The sequence below is a fragment of the Malus domestica genome, chromosome 08 (assembly GCF_042453785.1).
Source record: "Malus domestica chromosome 08, GDT2T_hap1".
NCBI classification, from domain to species: Eukaryota; Viridiplantae; Streptophyta; class Magnoliopsida; order Rosales; family Rosaceae; genus Malus; species Malus domestica.
The window spans coordinates 19,483,825-19,501,931 of NC_091668.1; the positions used below are offsets into that span (position 1 = coordinate 19,483,825).

At 35.3% G+C, this 18,107-nt stretch overlaps 2 protein-coding genes across 2 annotated transcripts; both read right to left on the reverse strand.

The window, feature by feature from the left end:
* Window positions 1-4,923: 4,923 nt before the first annotated feature.
* Window positions 4,924-9,327, reverse strand: LOC139198427 (WAT1-related protein At1g21890-like). The gene is made up of 7 exons (XM_070827155.1): window positions 9,018-9,327; window positions 8,643-8,705; window positions 8,332-8,448; window positions 6,579-6,816; window positions 6,000-6,158; window positions 5,742-5,893; window positions 4,924-5,372 (listed from the first exon to the last, which is right to left on the reverse strand). The coding sequence occupies exons 1-7, from the start codon at window positions 9,215-9,217 to the stop codon at window positions 5,210-5,212; spliced, it is 1,092 nt and encodes a 363-aa protein (XP_070683256.1). The 5' UTR covers window positions 9,218-9,327; the 3' UTR covers window positions 4,924-5,209.
* A 5,452-nt stretch (window positions 9,328-14,779) lies between these two features.
* On the reverse strand, window positions 14,780-17,672 carry LOC139198428 (WAT1-related protein At4g08290-like). Its single transcript, XM_070827156.1, has 7 exons — window positions 17,152-17,672; window positions 16,958-17,020; window positions 16,654-16,770; window positions 16,184-16,427; window positions 15,932-16,090; window positions 15,652-15,803; window positions 14,780-15,251 (listed from the first exon to the last, which is right to left on the reverse strand). Exons 1-7 carry the CDS (start codon window positions 17,370-17,372, stop codon window positions 15,026-15,028), a joined length of 1,182 nt encoding a protein of 393 aa, XP_070683257.1. The 5' UTR covers window positions 17,373-17,672; the 3' UTR covers window positions 14,780-15,025.
* Between the last annotated feature and the right edge of the window lie 435 nt (window positions 17,673-18,107).

The window sequence follows — 18,107 nt, forward strand, 5'->3', positions numbered from 1 at the left end:
CTTATTAAGATCCAGCCATATGCCCTTGCATGGCATTAGTAGTGTAGCTTTGTAGTAGATCATGAGTGCTACAAGAATTTTGTAGATTCTGTGATTGGAGAAAACATTTGGAGCTATTCGATTTGTTTCTGATGCTTTCTTTTTTCCACGGTTTATTATGTTTTCTTATTTATTTTGTAGATTTGGAATGTCGCTGGAAGAAACTTAAGCAATATTGTGAAAGGCTGAAATGGTGAAGATACAAATCAATTCCAAATTATGTAAGAACACAGCTCGTTTGATCTTTTTCCAGGCAAAAATAAATTAAGAATGCTATCCAACACAACAGTTTTAATGACGTGCGGACGAATGTCGATGTGGGATTATGTAAGATCAGACTACTTAGACCCTGTTTGGCACACCGGTTAGTACTAATAATACGGAGTACGGTGTTTGGTGTCCGTTTGGATTAAATAACCACCGGATTAAATAATCTGACCCCCCCTCCTTTATCTGGCTGATACCCGCTTAGTTATACAGCCCAAAACCTCGGTATTATTTAGTCGGGTAGAAACACGCCTCTCTCGCTCTCTCTATCCCGCATGGCTTGCCCTCTAATCTGAATCCCAGGTTCTTCTCCTCATCTGTTCCGCCCTCCTGCAACTCCTCCTCCTCCTCAGTTTCGCCCTCCTACAACTTCTCCTCATCCTCCTTCTCTGATCACCTCGAACGGCGTAAAAGGACAATCGCGATGGACTGACGAAACTCGAATGGGATAAGAAAAGTGCTTCAAATTACAGAGAGTTCCTCTCGCCGCTCGCTCTACTCCTCTCACATCGCTTGCTCTCCTCTCTGAATCCAAGGTTCTTCCTCCAATTCTGAATCTGAGATTCTTCTTCCTCCTCCCTGTTTTCTTGCAATTTTTCTTCTTCTCTCTTTGTTCTACCCTCCTATTTCTCTTCCAACTTTTTTTTTTCAATCAGATTGAATCTGATTGTTGTTTTTCTCTCAAATTTTTGCAAATGATTTTATAAATTTTCAATTGCTAAAGAACCCATCTGCCTCTTTTGGGTCATATCCTTCATAACCATTCTACTTTTGCTGGGCTAATTTGTAGCTAAAAAAAAAAAGAAGGATTGGGAAAAAAAACGATGAGAATTTGAAAGGTGGGTTTTGCTGGGTTTCTTGTTGCTGCCTTTGTGATGGGGTTTAGTTCAGGGGAGCAGACGGGGAAGAAGAAGAAGGGATAGAGAGGGAGGGAGTTTTTTGGGGGGGGGGGGGGGGGGCTTTGCGGCGGAGAGATCTGAGAACAAAAGTGATGATTTTAGTTTTTTTTTTTAATTTTATTTTAAGTTTAGTTTTATTTTAAGTTTGATTCTTCCTATTTGGTATAATACCAAATACAGTATACATAATACGGTCATTAGTCTGATACTGCACCAAACGCTTGACTAATTTAGTCAGTACTATCCGGTGACTATTTATCCTATCTGACAGAAATAGTCAGTGTAGTCCGAGCTGCTAAACGAGGCCTTAAAGTATGTTGTGGGCATTGGATCGGATTGTTAATTCATAAAATTCAAGGGTTTTGAGGTGATTAGAAGAGATTAGACATGAAATAAAGGTACGTATCCCTTTTGATCCTACCATTTTGTGGGCATTGTAAGGGATAAGCATCTTAACGAGTAATCAAACTTCTAATCTTGTGGTTGGACAAAATTTCTTCAAAATACCTTGAATCCAATGCGCAATTCGATCCAATCTTAGGCGCCAAACAAGTCCTCAATGTGCCTACACGTCTAGAATGAGTTAAGTATGGATTGTTTTATTTCTTATTTTGTGCATATATTACTACATTGGAAAGCTGAGCGTAAGAGCGATATATCCAGTTTTAGGATTATTTTTGCTAGAGCTCATAACTAGTAGATCAACAATAGTAAGAGATGTAGCACCTGACCTTCGCGCTTATGTCAATGGGTGGCTTCTAAATTTGAGAGAATGGAAATTGAGAGCATAGTGGATTCAAGAATACAGGGTCAGCACAGCAACTTTTCCGCTCGAAAAGCTACAGAAACTGCCACGGCATGTGTGCCTTCGACGTCAACCAAAGGTCGAATATAATGTTCGTCTATAACGAATTGAAGGAATGTTTTGAAATTACAGAGACTCCGAAGAGCATCGATACTAGTTCATTGTTCATGTAAAGCTGAATTATCAAGGGCATACCACCACCTATAACAAAAAACATGTTTTCACATTGTTACCAAATGAGGGGTAGACTGTTGCCCCCTGCACCCGAGGTTATGAAGTCGACTCTCCCGTCCCCATTATAGCTTGCATCAAAAAAAATAATAATAATAATAATGTGTATAATTGTTAGAAGGGGAAACTTGATATAGGTCCAATTTTTGTAAGCAATTATTAGATATAGTCCAGTTTTACTTAATTATTAGGTTAGATCCAGTGATTCATTGTCCACATCATCTTAATTGTAGGATTAGTTTTAAACAATACTATCTATTCTTCCAAATAATTACTCCTGTACAGCCAGTCTCTTGTACGTACGTGGTCTTCTACTTCCTCTATTCCGTCTTTTTGTTCCTCCTCTACAAAATCACTTCTTCTTTCTTCCACGAATTGCAAAATCTTATGATTCTTGTTTATGCATATATAATTGCAGGCTCTCACGATTAATTTCTTCTTCAGTTTTTTGGTATGTATTAAGTAGAATAAATCTGCTTTATAGGTATAAAGTATTTGTCTTCCTAAAGAGTAGGTATACATAAAATTGAATGTATCTGGAAAATCAAATCCTAAATGCCCCAGCAAAGGAATAAACCCTCCATCCCCAGCACTCATAGTCACCAAACTGCTGCTCCACTTTAATTTGCGCCTTCCACCAATTCAAGTAAACAAAATTTTGTTTCATTTTTTTGGGACACAAGGGAGAATATTAAACAAATTAAGATGGCATCATATTTAAAGATCCCCAAACACCAAGGTACAAGCACAGAAACTAAGACAAGCTTTGAATCAAATGGGTGTATACAAACTCTGGCCATACGAGGAGGGATTGGGTGTACCATGAATTATACACAAGGAGAATTGGAGATACATAAATCATTCCACCAAAACAGGTAGATAAAAATAAATAAATTAATTACACACATAGAGGTGGAATGAAAACCCTTTTCCACCCACAGAGGTAGACAAAAACACATAACTTACGTACCTCTATCACAAGTTTTTTTTTTTTTTTAAATTTTTTTTTAATCTACCTCTCACAATTGTTTTACGTTTATTTTTTATAAACTTATCATATTTTTTGTATATGTTGCAGTCCTATTAGATTAGGAATGTGATTGTGTAAATCCTAGTGTATCTAGAGATATCTTGGAATATTCTCTAGGCTTAGATATCCTATTAGAGTTGTAATCCTAATAAGGATTTAACCTTCTCTGCTACTATAAATAAAGGCATAATGGGGTGATATAACACACACCTCACAATTACACATCTCTCTCCTTCTCTTTGTGCTGCACCTCTCTCTCTATGGCCTCCATAATTGTTCAGTAAATTATGCCTATAACACGTTATCAGCACGCTGTTGACGCTGTGCTAAAGAAGTTTGATCTTCAATCAGGGGAATATTACGTTTTAATCATTCTTTTTATGATTAATTTATTATTTTGTTGAATTGTTCTACATGGTATTGATTCAATTTAATTTTTCTTTGTTGAACGTGATACAATGCATTGGAGATGCAATTTCGGCTTTCCGAGAATGATCTTCTACAATTTAATTTTTCATCATGATGTCGTTGACATAGACCTTTATTGTTACTTCAATCTGCTTCTTGAACATCATGTTTACCCGTCATTGGTAGGTGGCTCCCGCATTCTTGAGATCAAAGGGCATGACTTTGTAACAGTAGGTGCCTTTCTCGATCATGAACACGGTATTTTCCTTGTTAGGCTGGTGCATGACAATCTAATTGTAGCTTGAGTATGCAGCTAAGTAGCTAGTTCCCGAATGTCAAGCCACTGGTCCAATTTGGGGAACTGGATAAAGGTCTTTAAGGAACGACGTTGGCTAGCCATGTTGAGTGCATCACTTTCGCGATGAACCCGACCTATGACAACTTGTTTATCTTCGTTCCATCATCATCACCCATTCGGGAGCAAAGTGTCACCTATTCTGGATCACTGGTTTAACAACAGGGTCGACGTGTAGCTTGTGGAAAGTTATCTCGGGATCGATGTCGGACATGTCAGAGGGTGACCAAGCATAGACATCACATTTTTTCTAAGTAAAATGGTGAGTCGATTCTAACCGTCTTCCCGGGCTGTTGGGGATTAAGAACAATGTGCTTGGCGTCTTCTTTTGGTTTCCATCTTGGCTCATCTGTCATGGTGTCGACCTGGATACCATCTTTTTGATCCGCTTGCATGTTATTAATTAGGTGGAGGTTGAACCGTCATTCTTCACATTTTTAAATGGTTAATTATGTGAAGCATTTTTATTGGATTATGTATATGCTATCAAACAAGCAAACATAATGGTACATAAAATAAGTAAACATATTTGTCCTGTGATTCCTCTAAAATTGAGGTATTAGGAAAATATTTAGCTTTCAAAATTCGAGCTAAGAGTGACTCCGGGAATAACATGACCTTCCAACCAATTTTTGCCAGCATATGGGCAAGGTTGAAAAAGGGTTGTTCATTGAAGCCTGCCCGGTGCACCCCTATTTGAGTTTTTTTATCCCTCCACCAAAAGTGCGCAAGCAAGCGTTCAATTTCTTTGGATGAATTCACAGGGAGCTTAAAGCAGTAGAAGTATTTAGTTTACACTACACACCAGTAAAATTGTGGATTTAATGAAACCCAAAGAAGCAAAAAATTTGTAAAAGAGAAAAGGAAAAACATGAAGAACATGGAGAGCTAAGACAAACATACATATATAACTGGCTAAAATATTACATTGATCACTTCATTCACTCTCAAGGTGCATATGATCAAAACATACGTCAAAAAAATTAACACATGCACGTAGCCAAAATACAACATGACTTAATTACGGAGGTTCCAAAAAAGATTTGTGCATAATCTTTCATGGCCCTTTCGTAACTGTAACACGGCATGGCAGGAACATAACTTGGAACACTGATATGTATATCGATAAGGTCGATTCCTTTGGTTTTGGGAATCTTGGTAGTGAAATCTTGTGATCAGGTATGTTCATTTGTGCTATTGTGATGATCGGCACTTACTGGCAGCTCAAGGTTACGAGTTTTCTCATCTTTCAACGGTGCGCTTGAGGCTAGAGGGTCCTTGCTTTTTCCCCAGACCACAGTGTAGAGCCCGAACACTATGCAAATCGCTCCAATTATACTGAGACAGAGAACAAGGGAGACAACCAGCAAAATAAATAAAACAACTATGATGATTGCTTTGTTTTGTAGAGTTATGCATGCATTCATGAATGACTATTAGCTATTAATAGTACATTTGTACGTGCGAGATTCACTACATAACTTATATGCATCTACGGTGACAATTATCCACATGAGCTATCATATATAATTTTTAATACTTATAGCAAAGAAATTGGTCCATGAGTTGTATCATCTCTCTAATAGATATGTGAGTCATAAACCTCACCAGTCTTTCATTTAATTAGAGAGATGGTTCAACACATGATCAATTGAGACGATAGAAATAGTTTTATTCAATTTATAGAGAAATTTTAGCGTTATATACCTTCCAAGGTGGACTTGCTCAGCTAAAACGATAGCCCCTAGAGCAGCGGTGATGATCATGCAGAGGGGGCTGAAAGCGGTCACGAAAACGGGGCCTCGTTCCCTAATCACAACTCCTTGCACATAATATGCAATCCCAGAACAAACCACTCCCTAATTATGATTCACAAGATTAATATATAACGTGTGAGATGATTTTATTATATGTTACAAAGGCTCGTTTGTGAATATGGGAATGTAGTGTTGTATGTGTACTCACAGAGTAAACGGAAGCAAGAAGCCTTGAGTCCCAACCTATAACCCAAACACTCAGTTTTCGTTCCACTGCAAATGTTATTACTCCACCTTCCAACATACCCATCAAGCATATCCAAGCCGTGAGAGAGAGCTCTGCCGGGTATTTCTTCAACGTAAATGACTGATTGCAACACATAAAAGCTTGGATTAACTTAATTATCATATACATTAATATATAAGAAATCTTCAACACTACAAAAACGCCCTTTTAAGCCAATAGAGAATGTGTTTGCAATGATGTCAAATTTTTTAGTTTAAATAGATTAGTATTTTTATGTTGATGCGTGACATTATACTGATAATTTTATAAGTACTTCACATGCCAAATAGAGTTTTCTTGCCAAACTTATATTGATCGACAAATACTTAAATTGTTAGATTGTTAATTTGAACTTCAAATTCAAACAATAGTCAACCTAATCAATAATCCTAATTCCAATTTGGCAAGAGAGGATTTCTCATTATTTGGCAACAAAATATTACCTATATCTGTAAAAATAGGTAGGTGACAAATATTAATTGTGAATAGCTAGGTACTCACTTGAAGAATGAAGAAACTTGCCCAACCACCGCAGCTGCCTATGAGCATCAAGGGGCCAGCAATCCAATGCTGTTCGATGGAGTCGGTGGTGCTGCTGTTGTGGCTGTGTGAGTGTCCTCGTATGATATCCACAATGGGGCCTTTGTACAATGTCATGATCATTGCTCCTCCCACTGTGACTACGGTTCCAATCACCTTCGCTAGGCTATGTAGCTTCTTAACGTTCACAGTCTCTAGCCTAGTTAATCAAACGATAATAGTTAAAATTAGGACAACGGTGAGGTAAACTTTTTTATTATTTTGGATTTGTACATATCATAATTCCATAAGAAAAATAGGATTTTAATTCGATCAAATATATATTAATATCAACCGATCAAATGAGATTATATAGATGCTTGTAAACTTAGAAAGATTGTATATGATAGTATCAATGTATAATGCAATGTTTATGAAAGAGCAAATCATATAATTTTCGATCAAATAACATTTGGACATTCTGTTATCAAATGTATTTTCTCTAATTCTCTTGGGAGACCGACCTATTAATCTTATCTGATTTTCCTCCAAATTAATATGAATTTGTGGGATAGGAAATAGAGAGGAATTATTCGTGGACAGATAAGGACGAAAAATGCACCAGAAGGAAAGAGAGCAGTATCTTATGTCATTCAGAGTAAACACTGGATTAATCTCTTAAGTTTTATTCTAGGAAACATAAATTATATCCATATTACCACTACTTTATACAGCAAACTAGCATTGGATTCCACAAGTAGAGAATCCGAATTTCTTGGTTTACATTTTTCTATTTATGAGCAAGAAGAAGTATCACTCGATCATGAGCTATTTAATTAGTTGCAAGTTTATTATTGCTTTTATTTTGACAAAATGATATTTTAATCTATTCTAAGATCATCTAATGAAAAGACTCAAATGTTAGACCTATATTCTTTATATTCTGTCATAATAAAAGGGTGGTGTTTTTTAGTATTTTGATTTTCTCCTCCAATGCAAAGACTTATATCCTTAGATCTATATATTTATATTTTGATTTGTAAGATTTGAGTCAAAACTCAAAGTTGTGTGCATTCGAGAGGATTGCACTCAAAGCTCAAATCTTATTTTTCTTGGTTGAATAAAATTTATCCTTGTTGGTTGGGTTCCACCTTGGATGCCTCATGTTGAAACCCACAATTAATTTGGGTCTCACTTTGGCCAGAAACTCAAATATGAAGCTTAACTCATATAAGATTTGAGTCATTCTCCAATACATTAGAGATGCTATAAACCACGAAGAATGATTCAAACTTATGTATTGATAAGAAAAATTACATTACTTTAACCAATTTGGCTGCCCGTATTAGCAAACTTACTTTTAATTATTAATTATACTTATTTTTTTTTCTCTTTACTGCAAGTGCCACGTGTGAGGACTTACGTCATGTCTTTCAAAACTTTTCCATAGTAATCCAAACAAGGATGAATATTTCTTCTTTCATATTATATATGTGAACTGATTATGATAGAATCATGTCCACCATGATGTCAGCGAAAATAACAGGAAGAAAAAAGTCTCTAGTCACATGAAGTGGCACGATGTGATTGGAACAGTATATGCCAATCCCCGTAGTGCCTTCCAATGTTTTGTCTCCCAAACATACCTCAAACCTTTTTATTTGTTTAATTTGCATAAGCGCACTAAAAACACTAATCATGCATGCATAAGTTCAGGAGTGAGTATTAACTTTACCTGAAACAAAGTGCCATTATGAAGGTAATGGCCGGAAGGACATTGACAACAGCAGATGCAAATGTTGCTGAGGTGTACTTCATTCCCAGAAAGTATAAGTTTTGATCAAGAACTGGCCTGTATATATTAATATGTTAATCATATTAGTATATGATGATTGTACGTGCAATAATTTGAAAATTTATTTGTTTCACTCCTTAACCTATACTTTCAACCATATTATATATTGCCATTTTTTCTTGTAATCTCTATTGTCAAATTTCACTTGTTTACCAGAAGAAGAAAAATAGAGAAAAGTTAGAGAGTATTACTCAAGAAAACCAAGCAGAACTATTCGGAGGAATATCGGGAGAGTCATTCTTGGCCTTATTTTCCTGTAAAAGAGAGGTAAAAACAATGTGGTCAAATTAGTAGGGTAAAAAAGGAAATATAATATGTATACAGGCATTAACATGCAGGTACTTGCCACTAAGTTGGCATATTACATGTTAAACTAGAATTTTAAACCATTAATCGCATGTAAAATTTTGTATGAATACCATAGGATTTATATTGGCATATTACATGTAACAACGTACGTATCATTTTCATAACAAGTAATTTTAGTAGCAAAACGCCTATCTATATATGCATAAATGCATATATTTTTGAAATATATGAGGTAATAAATGGTAGAGAGAGATGACCTTTCAAGAAAAAAGGCGAAGGGTGCAATGACACAGAAGGCAACAACATGACGGTAAACGGAGAGAACGAAGTGACTCATGCCATGCTTAAACGAGACCATGCTAATGATGTACATGCCTGAGTATCCAAACTGAAGGGAGATCATAGCCAAGTAAGGCTTTATCTTGATGAGAAATAAACTCAACTTAGACTCTCCCATGATTAATTTTCTATGCACTAGCTAGCTAGTACTAGTACTAGTAGTAGCGTTGCTCTCTCTACTACCTCTTACACACTCCACTAATTAATTTACTTGTGAGAGGATGCGAAAACTAAACTGAGAAATGTCCCTCTTATAAGCCTCAAAAGCAAAAATAAAGCGACAGCAGCCCGGCCACATTTCAAAATGATACGTACATGTCTAAACCACTCAAACACACATACAATCTCTCTCTGTCTCTCTCTCTCTCTCTCTGTCTCTCTCTGTGCGTGTCTAATGTGTCGATACTCTTATCCATTAACCAAGCACACCCACATACAAGCAATCCTCAATTGGGTGGGAATCAAACAAAACTTTAGAGAGAGAGAGAGAGAGAGAGAGAGAGAGAGAGAGGAGTTTAATTAAGTGGATCTATATGAAAATAATGCTTTTCCTTTTCTTTCCATACTTAATTTATTAGAAGTGGGGATTTGATTCATTGACCACCAAATCATATTTAGGTTGAGTGCAGCATGATACATGCAAGAGGTTAAACTTACGTGGTGCTTGGGTATAGTAGAAGTGGGTGCTATGAAGAGTGGACGCCACTTTAATATATTAAGGCACTTAACCCATGACCAAGTTAACTCACCATATATACTTGGGGACTTTTTAACTATGGGATGATCAAATTCAATAAATGGGAGAAAATTTGAGTGTGACGTGGTGTAGTGGCGGATCAAAGATTTGAATCTGGGGGGGTCTCGGTGTTAAATACAAGTTTTTTAGATAGAAACAAAGTGCAAAGTGCGAAAAAAAAAATTTATTCGTTAAGGCATTTTGTCGAACTCTTGGCGGGCTTGTTGTCGACAGCCAAACCATGTTGCGCACATGTCAACAGATAACCGCCTCTGCCGAAACAATCTGCTAAGTGATCCAGAGAATTTGTTGGTGTTGTCGACACAATCTCTAGAGATATGCCTAACATGCATTACACATCAAACATTTAGTAGGCAATGACCCATACCAAACACTCAGAGTGTCCTTGGGGGACCTTCACATGTATATTTTCCGGACATTGAATGGTCCTGGGACCACCTTGGTCCCTCTACTTCCATCCACCCTTGACGTGATGTGTTATTAATTTACGTGTTATAATTTGAGTAAACAATAAAATTGATATTTTACGAATACATGTGTTATAACAAGCATGAATAACAACATGTATGTTGTAGTATGGCAGTTATCATACTATAAAGTTTCTCCCATTAATAAATCTCATTCATATCAAGTAATGTTAGTGGGATTGACATGGACGGTAAATTTTGTCAAGGTTACGCACTACCTGCTGATCGTCTTTATATAATGTCTCCTAAAACAATCCCTAAAACGTGGTTAAGGTACTCATCTAAATTTCTTGTAGAGTATAATATAATATAACTTTGCCAATCAGAAAGACACTAATGATTCTTTATTTTGTATGGCGACAAATTGAGGATAATAATCGAAAACCTATTCTCCACATTCAGGCATGTTTTGGCTTATAAACACGCTACTATTGATTCTTTCCTGGATTAATTTAGTGCAAACTACACAAAATTGTTAATTTAATACTTCCATCGCTTTTGTAGCTAATTAAGGTATGGAAAAGCACTTACTGGTTTAAACCAAACGCCCTATACATATACATTTTCACGTTAGTACATGTATTTGTCACACTTTTTTTAATATTACATGTAAAACTCACATAAGATATGTGTATTTAATCATTATTGAAAAATTAAAATAAATTAAATATTTCAAATATAAATATTAAAATCTCATATGTGTTCAAATATTTCATCGTATTTTTTTGAGAGAATTTCTGAATAATGTACATACATATTTTTCGGAACTACATTTTTTTTATTAACACACAAAACTATAGATCGCCATAACATGTAGTTCGTGGGCAAACTTGCAACCATATGATGTACCAGAATGGGAAAAGAAAAAAAAAATAATCAACCGATTAGGTGGAATATGCACTTTTTAGATATATAATATAATATGTAACTCACACAGTATTTCCATTTTAACTACTTTTATATGTATAGTCCCTTTACATTGAGGAATTTTTTTTAATAATTTTATTTGAGCGACATCCTGTGGGCTTTATTCTGCAAATTTATTTTCAATGATCCAAAATGTATATATTTTAGTACATAATTCATGGATTATCTTTGTAAAAAATTAGACAAATTCAAAACCACTAAGACATCCTAGTGAATAAAATAGAGGAATATGGTTTTTCAAGAGAAACACTATTATACTATTTAATCCAACGTTTAAATAGTTCGGAATTCAGATGATTTTTTGTAGAAGTAATCTTTGAGAGAAATAATTAAATTGGTGAGTTTCATACACTAGACCTAATTTATACCCATATTCTCCCTCACCATAGGCTAATTAACACAAAATAACTCATATATGTATATGTGTGCGTGTGTGTGTGTGTGTATATATTAAACTCACAGTACTATTGCCATTATTTTCCTGGATGAGTGTAAAACACTTGGGGAGATAAAGTCCAAACATATAAAGATGGTGGTTTCGTGTTTGGATTCCACGCAAAATTTAAATCAATTTGGTGGAATCCCACCCTAAAATCTTTGGTTTTTGAATGGAGAATTGGTTGTGGTTAATAATTATTGCAAAAAGAAAACCAAAAACAAAAAACAACATATGTACGTATTTGGCCGACTCTTTTTTTTTTTGTGGTTGTGTTTTTTCCTGTCCTACTTTAAAATTTCTAAGGGTAACGTCATTAATATGTGTGAAATGAAGCTTTATAATTTGGAACTAGCTAGTTGTTATAACAATTGCAATGTTGGGTTAAAACCTAAAATTTGAGGTTTAAACTCTCTTCCTCCCCTTGTCTCAACAACTTCTGTAATATTGGACTACAAATGATTTTGGGTTAATATCTATTTTTGGTCCAAATTCCGTCCAAAATATGAATCTAGGATAAAACGATGGCCTGCCAGTGCGCGTAGACACACTCCACTTTCCTCCAGCAGTAGCAAAACTTTTAGGTATTAACCCAGACAATTGCACATGGTCGTAGGGGAAGAAACAAAAGTAAGAACTATTTATCCAATGTATAAGTGTAAATTTGGACTGTTGGGATAGGACTTTCCTCTTCAGGTAGCTCACAGTTGTAATATCAATTGTAATAGAAAAAAAAAACTAATAAACACGGTCGTCAATTTATTACAAAATTAGCAAAATCACTTTTTTTATTAGAAAACCTCGGCAATAGCCATGAAAACCCCCACGCACCATTTGTAAGTTTGTGTTCGCAATACTGATATTTTCTTGTATCTGAAGAGTCCTCTACCAGTTCTACTTCTACTAACTAGATTGCTCCATGGTTTGAATATGATTGCCTCACTGTTTCGAGTTTCTTCATCAAGCTTGGAAAGAGGTAAGTTGGGAAATATTGGATTTGCAAGTCCGTTTTAATCAGCCATAAAATAAGTGTCGTATCGTAAACGGAAGCACAAAAATGTCATCTAATCAGATATGCGAAAAGAGTCACCTACCGCGGCAACTAATAGCGTGTACAAACGAATTTATAAAGGAAGTGACGAGACAATTATCCTGAATCAAATTCACATGTGTTTGCATGCATTTGCACCAGTTACAAAAAAAGTTAATGAAAAGGACCTCACAGAATTTCTTTTCAACCAAAAATACTTAATGAATTTTTATTAATAATAAAGACAACATAAAAAAATTAAGGCAATGAACATTTGTAAGTAAGTTGAATTTTGGTGGCACCGACTATTTATATGATTAGGTTAATTGTTTGTACACAGGTCACCCTAAACCCTAACTTGTGCATAAACAATTGGCCACATGTGAAGCCTGATGGCCACATACGCTCCATGACTCCACTTGTGTTGTTCGCGTGTTTGACTTGAGTATTTGCACACGTATGAAGGCCAACGGTCACACATACTCCATGCAAGGACGAAGCCAGGGATACTTATAGATGGGGATATCTTCAAACAACAAAGTCACAAAGTAAAAAGCTAAGAATTTAATAAACAAAATACTTATATAATAATTTATAAGATTTTTCATACAACATATTACAATATCGCTCGACTCGTTTCATGTTTTGACAGCGCTGCATGACAACTTCATTACCAACCAGAGGTGATGCACACTGGGATAAAGGTGATCCCAGGATCACCTGAAGTTCAAGAAATATATATATATATATATATATATATATAAAGATCTTTTGAGGACCCTCTGAATGTTTTGTACCTGTTCTCTTTGTACCTACCAAGTGTTTGATGAAATACCTGCTAAGCATATTTCAACATGTTGCGTCGGCAACACTCAACGAATTCTATCGATATCACTCATCTAATTGCTTCCATATATGTCAATATATGTTGACATATGCACATCATGATATGACTCACAACAAGAAGTCCACCCAGTGTTCAACAAAATGCCTTAGTGAATAATTGAAAATCTTTTTTGCGCTTTGCGATCTGTTTCTATATAAAAGAAAACTTGAACCCAAGATTCAAATCCTAGATCCGCCATTGGTACCAATACCATCAAACCTCTCTCTATAAGAATAACCATGTTATCATTCATCAATTGATCTCCCATGGCCAAAAATGCCCTTTCAATGTTGGCAATAGCAACTAGAAGAGCTAAGGCTAATGTGACAAGCAAATAAACTAGTGATCAACCTTACTTATGTCTCAAGCATGTACATTTTTTTTTCCAACAAAATAAACTCAGTGAGGGCATCCACCCTCGCCTGGCCCAAGGTAGCTCCATTCATGGCTCCACGTCACCCAACTTGTGTAGTATACGTGCTTTACTTGATTATTCTCCAAAGGTGAGGGGGCCACATGTCAAGCCCAACACCCTCATATTGCTAATTGGTTTTATGGTAGAATCTCAAATTTCTTCAATCTTCACATTTAATTTCCGTTAGCATTTAATCTATAAATTACGAGAAATGTAAGATTACACTATAATCCTCATAATTTATAGTCCAATGTTATATGATAAAGGTAAAGTTATAATTAATAAATCAAACGACACTATTATTACAATAATATTATACTATTTTAGTCGGATGTTATTGGTGAGCTTGATTACATTACAAAAATATCATTTGATAAAATGTAATATCACCCATTTTATTTTAAAGAGAGTACCATATACTAACGGTAATTTTCATATTTATGGATGACATTGCTCTCTACTTATAAAAAGTATATATAAATTTCACTCATTTGTAAGTGGTTCACCTATAGAAGTAATGCTATTTTTCTTCCAAACAATAGTAGATGTCATTGATAAAGAGTTGCTAAATACAAAGATTTGGACTAATGCCAAGCACGTCATACGTAGATGGGTTTTAGTAAATACACAAGATCGAACAATAAAAACAGATTACATATAAGTAATGCTATTATTAGTAAATAGAGTATTTAATAGCATCATTCCAGATCTTAAAAAATGCCAAAAGCAGAAGAATAAACAATTGGAGAACATTGGGCAATATAGAAGGACGAATAGACCCATGGTATATATTCTTATTGTGGCTTGTTGACACCGTTCTTTGTGTCACTCCATACTACTACATAAAGCTATAGCTAAGAGCTAAAGAAAAGAGACTTACTACATAATTACAATCAAAAGGGAATATAATACAGAGGCATTATCAGATTCTTTATACATATAAAGTACTAGTTCCTTCAAGAGCATCCGATAAAATTCGAACGATACATAAAAAGTTCTTGATCAGCATTATATTTGGACTGTCTTTAATTGCATTTGGGATGGCTGGTCGATGCTACTTTTATCAATCACCAATTTTGCACCACTGATAGCATTTGCATTAGTAATTGGTAACTCCTGAGCTTCATCCTTCACAGTAGTATTGGATTGCACAGCTGGGTTAGTGCCATAATCCTTGCTTTTACCCCACACCACAGAATAAAGGCCAAATGCAATGACCATGCCTCCAATGATACTATATGTCAAGTTTAAATTTGAAAAAAAAAATTAGGGGGAATTAAAATGTATTATGTACTATTTAGAAAAAGATAAAGAATGATACATATCAAATGCATGCTTAAAGTTGATTGATTACATCACGAAGATACCTTCTAGTAAAAGTCGGCAGTATTTGTTCCAAACAAAAGTTATGTCACAAGATGTACAATATCAGAACATATTGTACATTCCATTATTCCTCATTATCAATACTTTTTAATCAGAATTTGTCACATTAGGAGAAAATTTATAATTAAAATAAATATAGGAATAATGCGCAAATATTGCCAAGAAATATCGCATACCATGAGATAATTAGAATTTAGAATTAAGATAAAAATTGCGGGGGAAATACGACATTAGCTCTTTATGTTTACCTGCCAAGGTGAAGTTTCTCAGCTAGAATAATGGAACCCAGAATGGACACGATGATCATGCAGAGAGGGTTAAAAGCCGTTACAAAAACTGGGCCCCTAGTCTTCATAACCAAGCCTTGCACGTAATATGTAATCCCAGAGCTAATTATTCCCTAAACCATTGAAAAGGGCTTCTTTATTAGTTTCATTTTCCCTAATTCGATTAAACTTAAAACCATCTAATTAAAATGAAAATTCTTGTTCGGGTTGAATTCGTAATAAGTTGTGTGGTAATAATTACCGTGTAGAGAGGTGCAAGGAGCCTTGAATCCCATCCAACCGCCCACGCGCTAGGGCGACGCTCTACAGTAAATGCTACAGCTGAGCCTTGCAAAGCTCCCGCCAAGCATATCAAGCAGGAAAGTGAGATGTTTGCTGGGTATTTCTTCACTGTTATAGACTGGATTAATATATAAGTTAGTTAAGTTCACTGTTAATATATTCGAGCTCACGTGCATGCATGGAACATAATTCAATTAATACTTATACTTACTTGCAATACGTAGAAACAGGACCAGGCAACACTGCCTAGGAGGATAAAGAGTGTCCCGGCTATCCAGTGTTGGTTGGAGGTTGTGGAACTGCTACTTTCATGGTGGCTGCTGGTTTTGTGCGACCACAGGAGGTCAATGACAGGGCCTTTGTACAGTGTCATCAGCAAAGCACCAGCAAAGGTTACTAGGGTTCCTATCACCTTGGCTTGACTTCGCACCTCTTTGATTTTTACAGTTTCGACCCTGTGTGCATATGTTTCAGGTTTATATAAGTTGTTATTAATTAATTTATGCATGCAAATAGATTTGCATGCTAGCTAGCTACAGATGGAAGGGGATGTAACCGACATATAATTATTTTGTCATACAATGACCTAGGAATGGATTAAGACTATATAATTATGAAGTTATAAGCTCGAAGACCATTTCGTTGGAGAGAAATCTTCCTATTTGATTAATTGATTCTTACCTAAAAATAACTGCGATTACAAAGGTGAGAGACGGAACGGCATTCATGATGGCAGATGCAAATGAGGCGGATGTGTATTTCATCCCCAAGTACGTAAATCCCTGATCAATGACTGGCCTGCACAATCAAGTGTTTGTTTTTGTCATAAATATTTTTGAATAAAATTATATGCACCATATATTGATTACATATGTGACAAAGGGTAAATTCACTTGATGGTCAATCATAGAGTTAATATGTGTTGTGTTAATCATCGATGTAGTATAGTATATGCGTGTTAGTGAGATTGAGAGAGTATCTTTACTCTAGAAATCCCAGCACCATAATGTTGAAAAAGGTAGAAATTGTCATTTTCGGCCTCGTTTTCCTGCAAAAATAAATAAATAAATAAAATAAAATAAAAACATTAGTATACCGAGAATTAATTAGTTAATTGATTAAAGGTTATTACTTACATGTGATTAATTAATTAATCTTATGGTAGTTTTAGCTAGTAACCTTTCAAGAACCAAGGCAAAAGGAGCGAGGACAAGTGCTGCAGTAGCATTGCGATAGACGATGAGAACATATCGATTCATACCATGATTGAGAGTGGCCATGCTGATTATGTACATCCCTGCACTCCCAAATTGCAAACTCACCACCAGCAAATAAGGTTTCAGCTTCTTCATCATCACACCAAACCTCCCACCTGAGTTGCTCTGCTCATCATCTCCCATCTCTCTCTCTAACAATTTAACTTAACCCAATTATTTTTTCTTTGTGCAAGAGATGAAACTGTTTAATTAGGGATGGAACTAAGAGGTGCAATGCAAGCTCCTTCTTATAGAGGAAAAAAAGATTAATTATGCTAGGATAACAAACCCACTTCAAGAAAAGGGGTATTATCTTGCAACCTTTGTGGATTGCGTGCATGGCCCTGTCTTGAAACACTATTATATGCTTTCTTTGCTCATTATTTACGATCCCTTTTTTGGTTTTTCTTCATCTTGTTGTAGATTTTATTTTCCTTCAATTGTGATAAAATTTGGAAACATCTGATGGGATATAGATTTTCTTAAAAATAAATTCTAATTAGTAGTGAATACAATCAAGAAACAGTTGTATATTTTTCACAGCTATTCACGATGACATTGATGTTATAATTACATCATGATCGATTAAAATTTATTGGAGAGTTTTGTATTGAAATGACTATATATGCATGTAAAGTAAGTCCTATAGAGAGTGTTTGGCTTTAGGGGTGAGAGATTGAAGCCTTGGGATTGGATGTTTGTATGCCCTTAAATGAATTAAAAATTTACCTAAAAGATGGAACACCCGATCCAGCCAGATTATCACCTCTAATATCACATCCATTGGATATAAACAATAAATTAATTAGGAATATTATCCAATTTTATGCATCATACATGACCATTAAATCACTAATACAATAAAGGTTGAAGAACCTA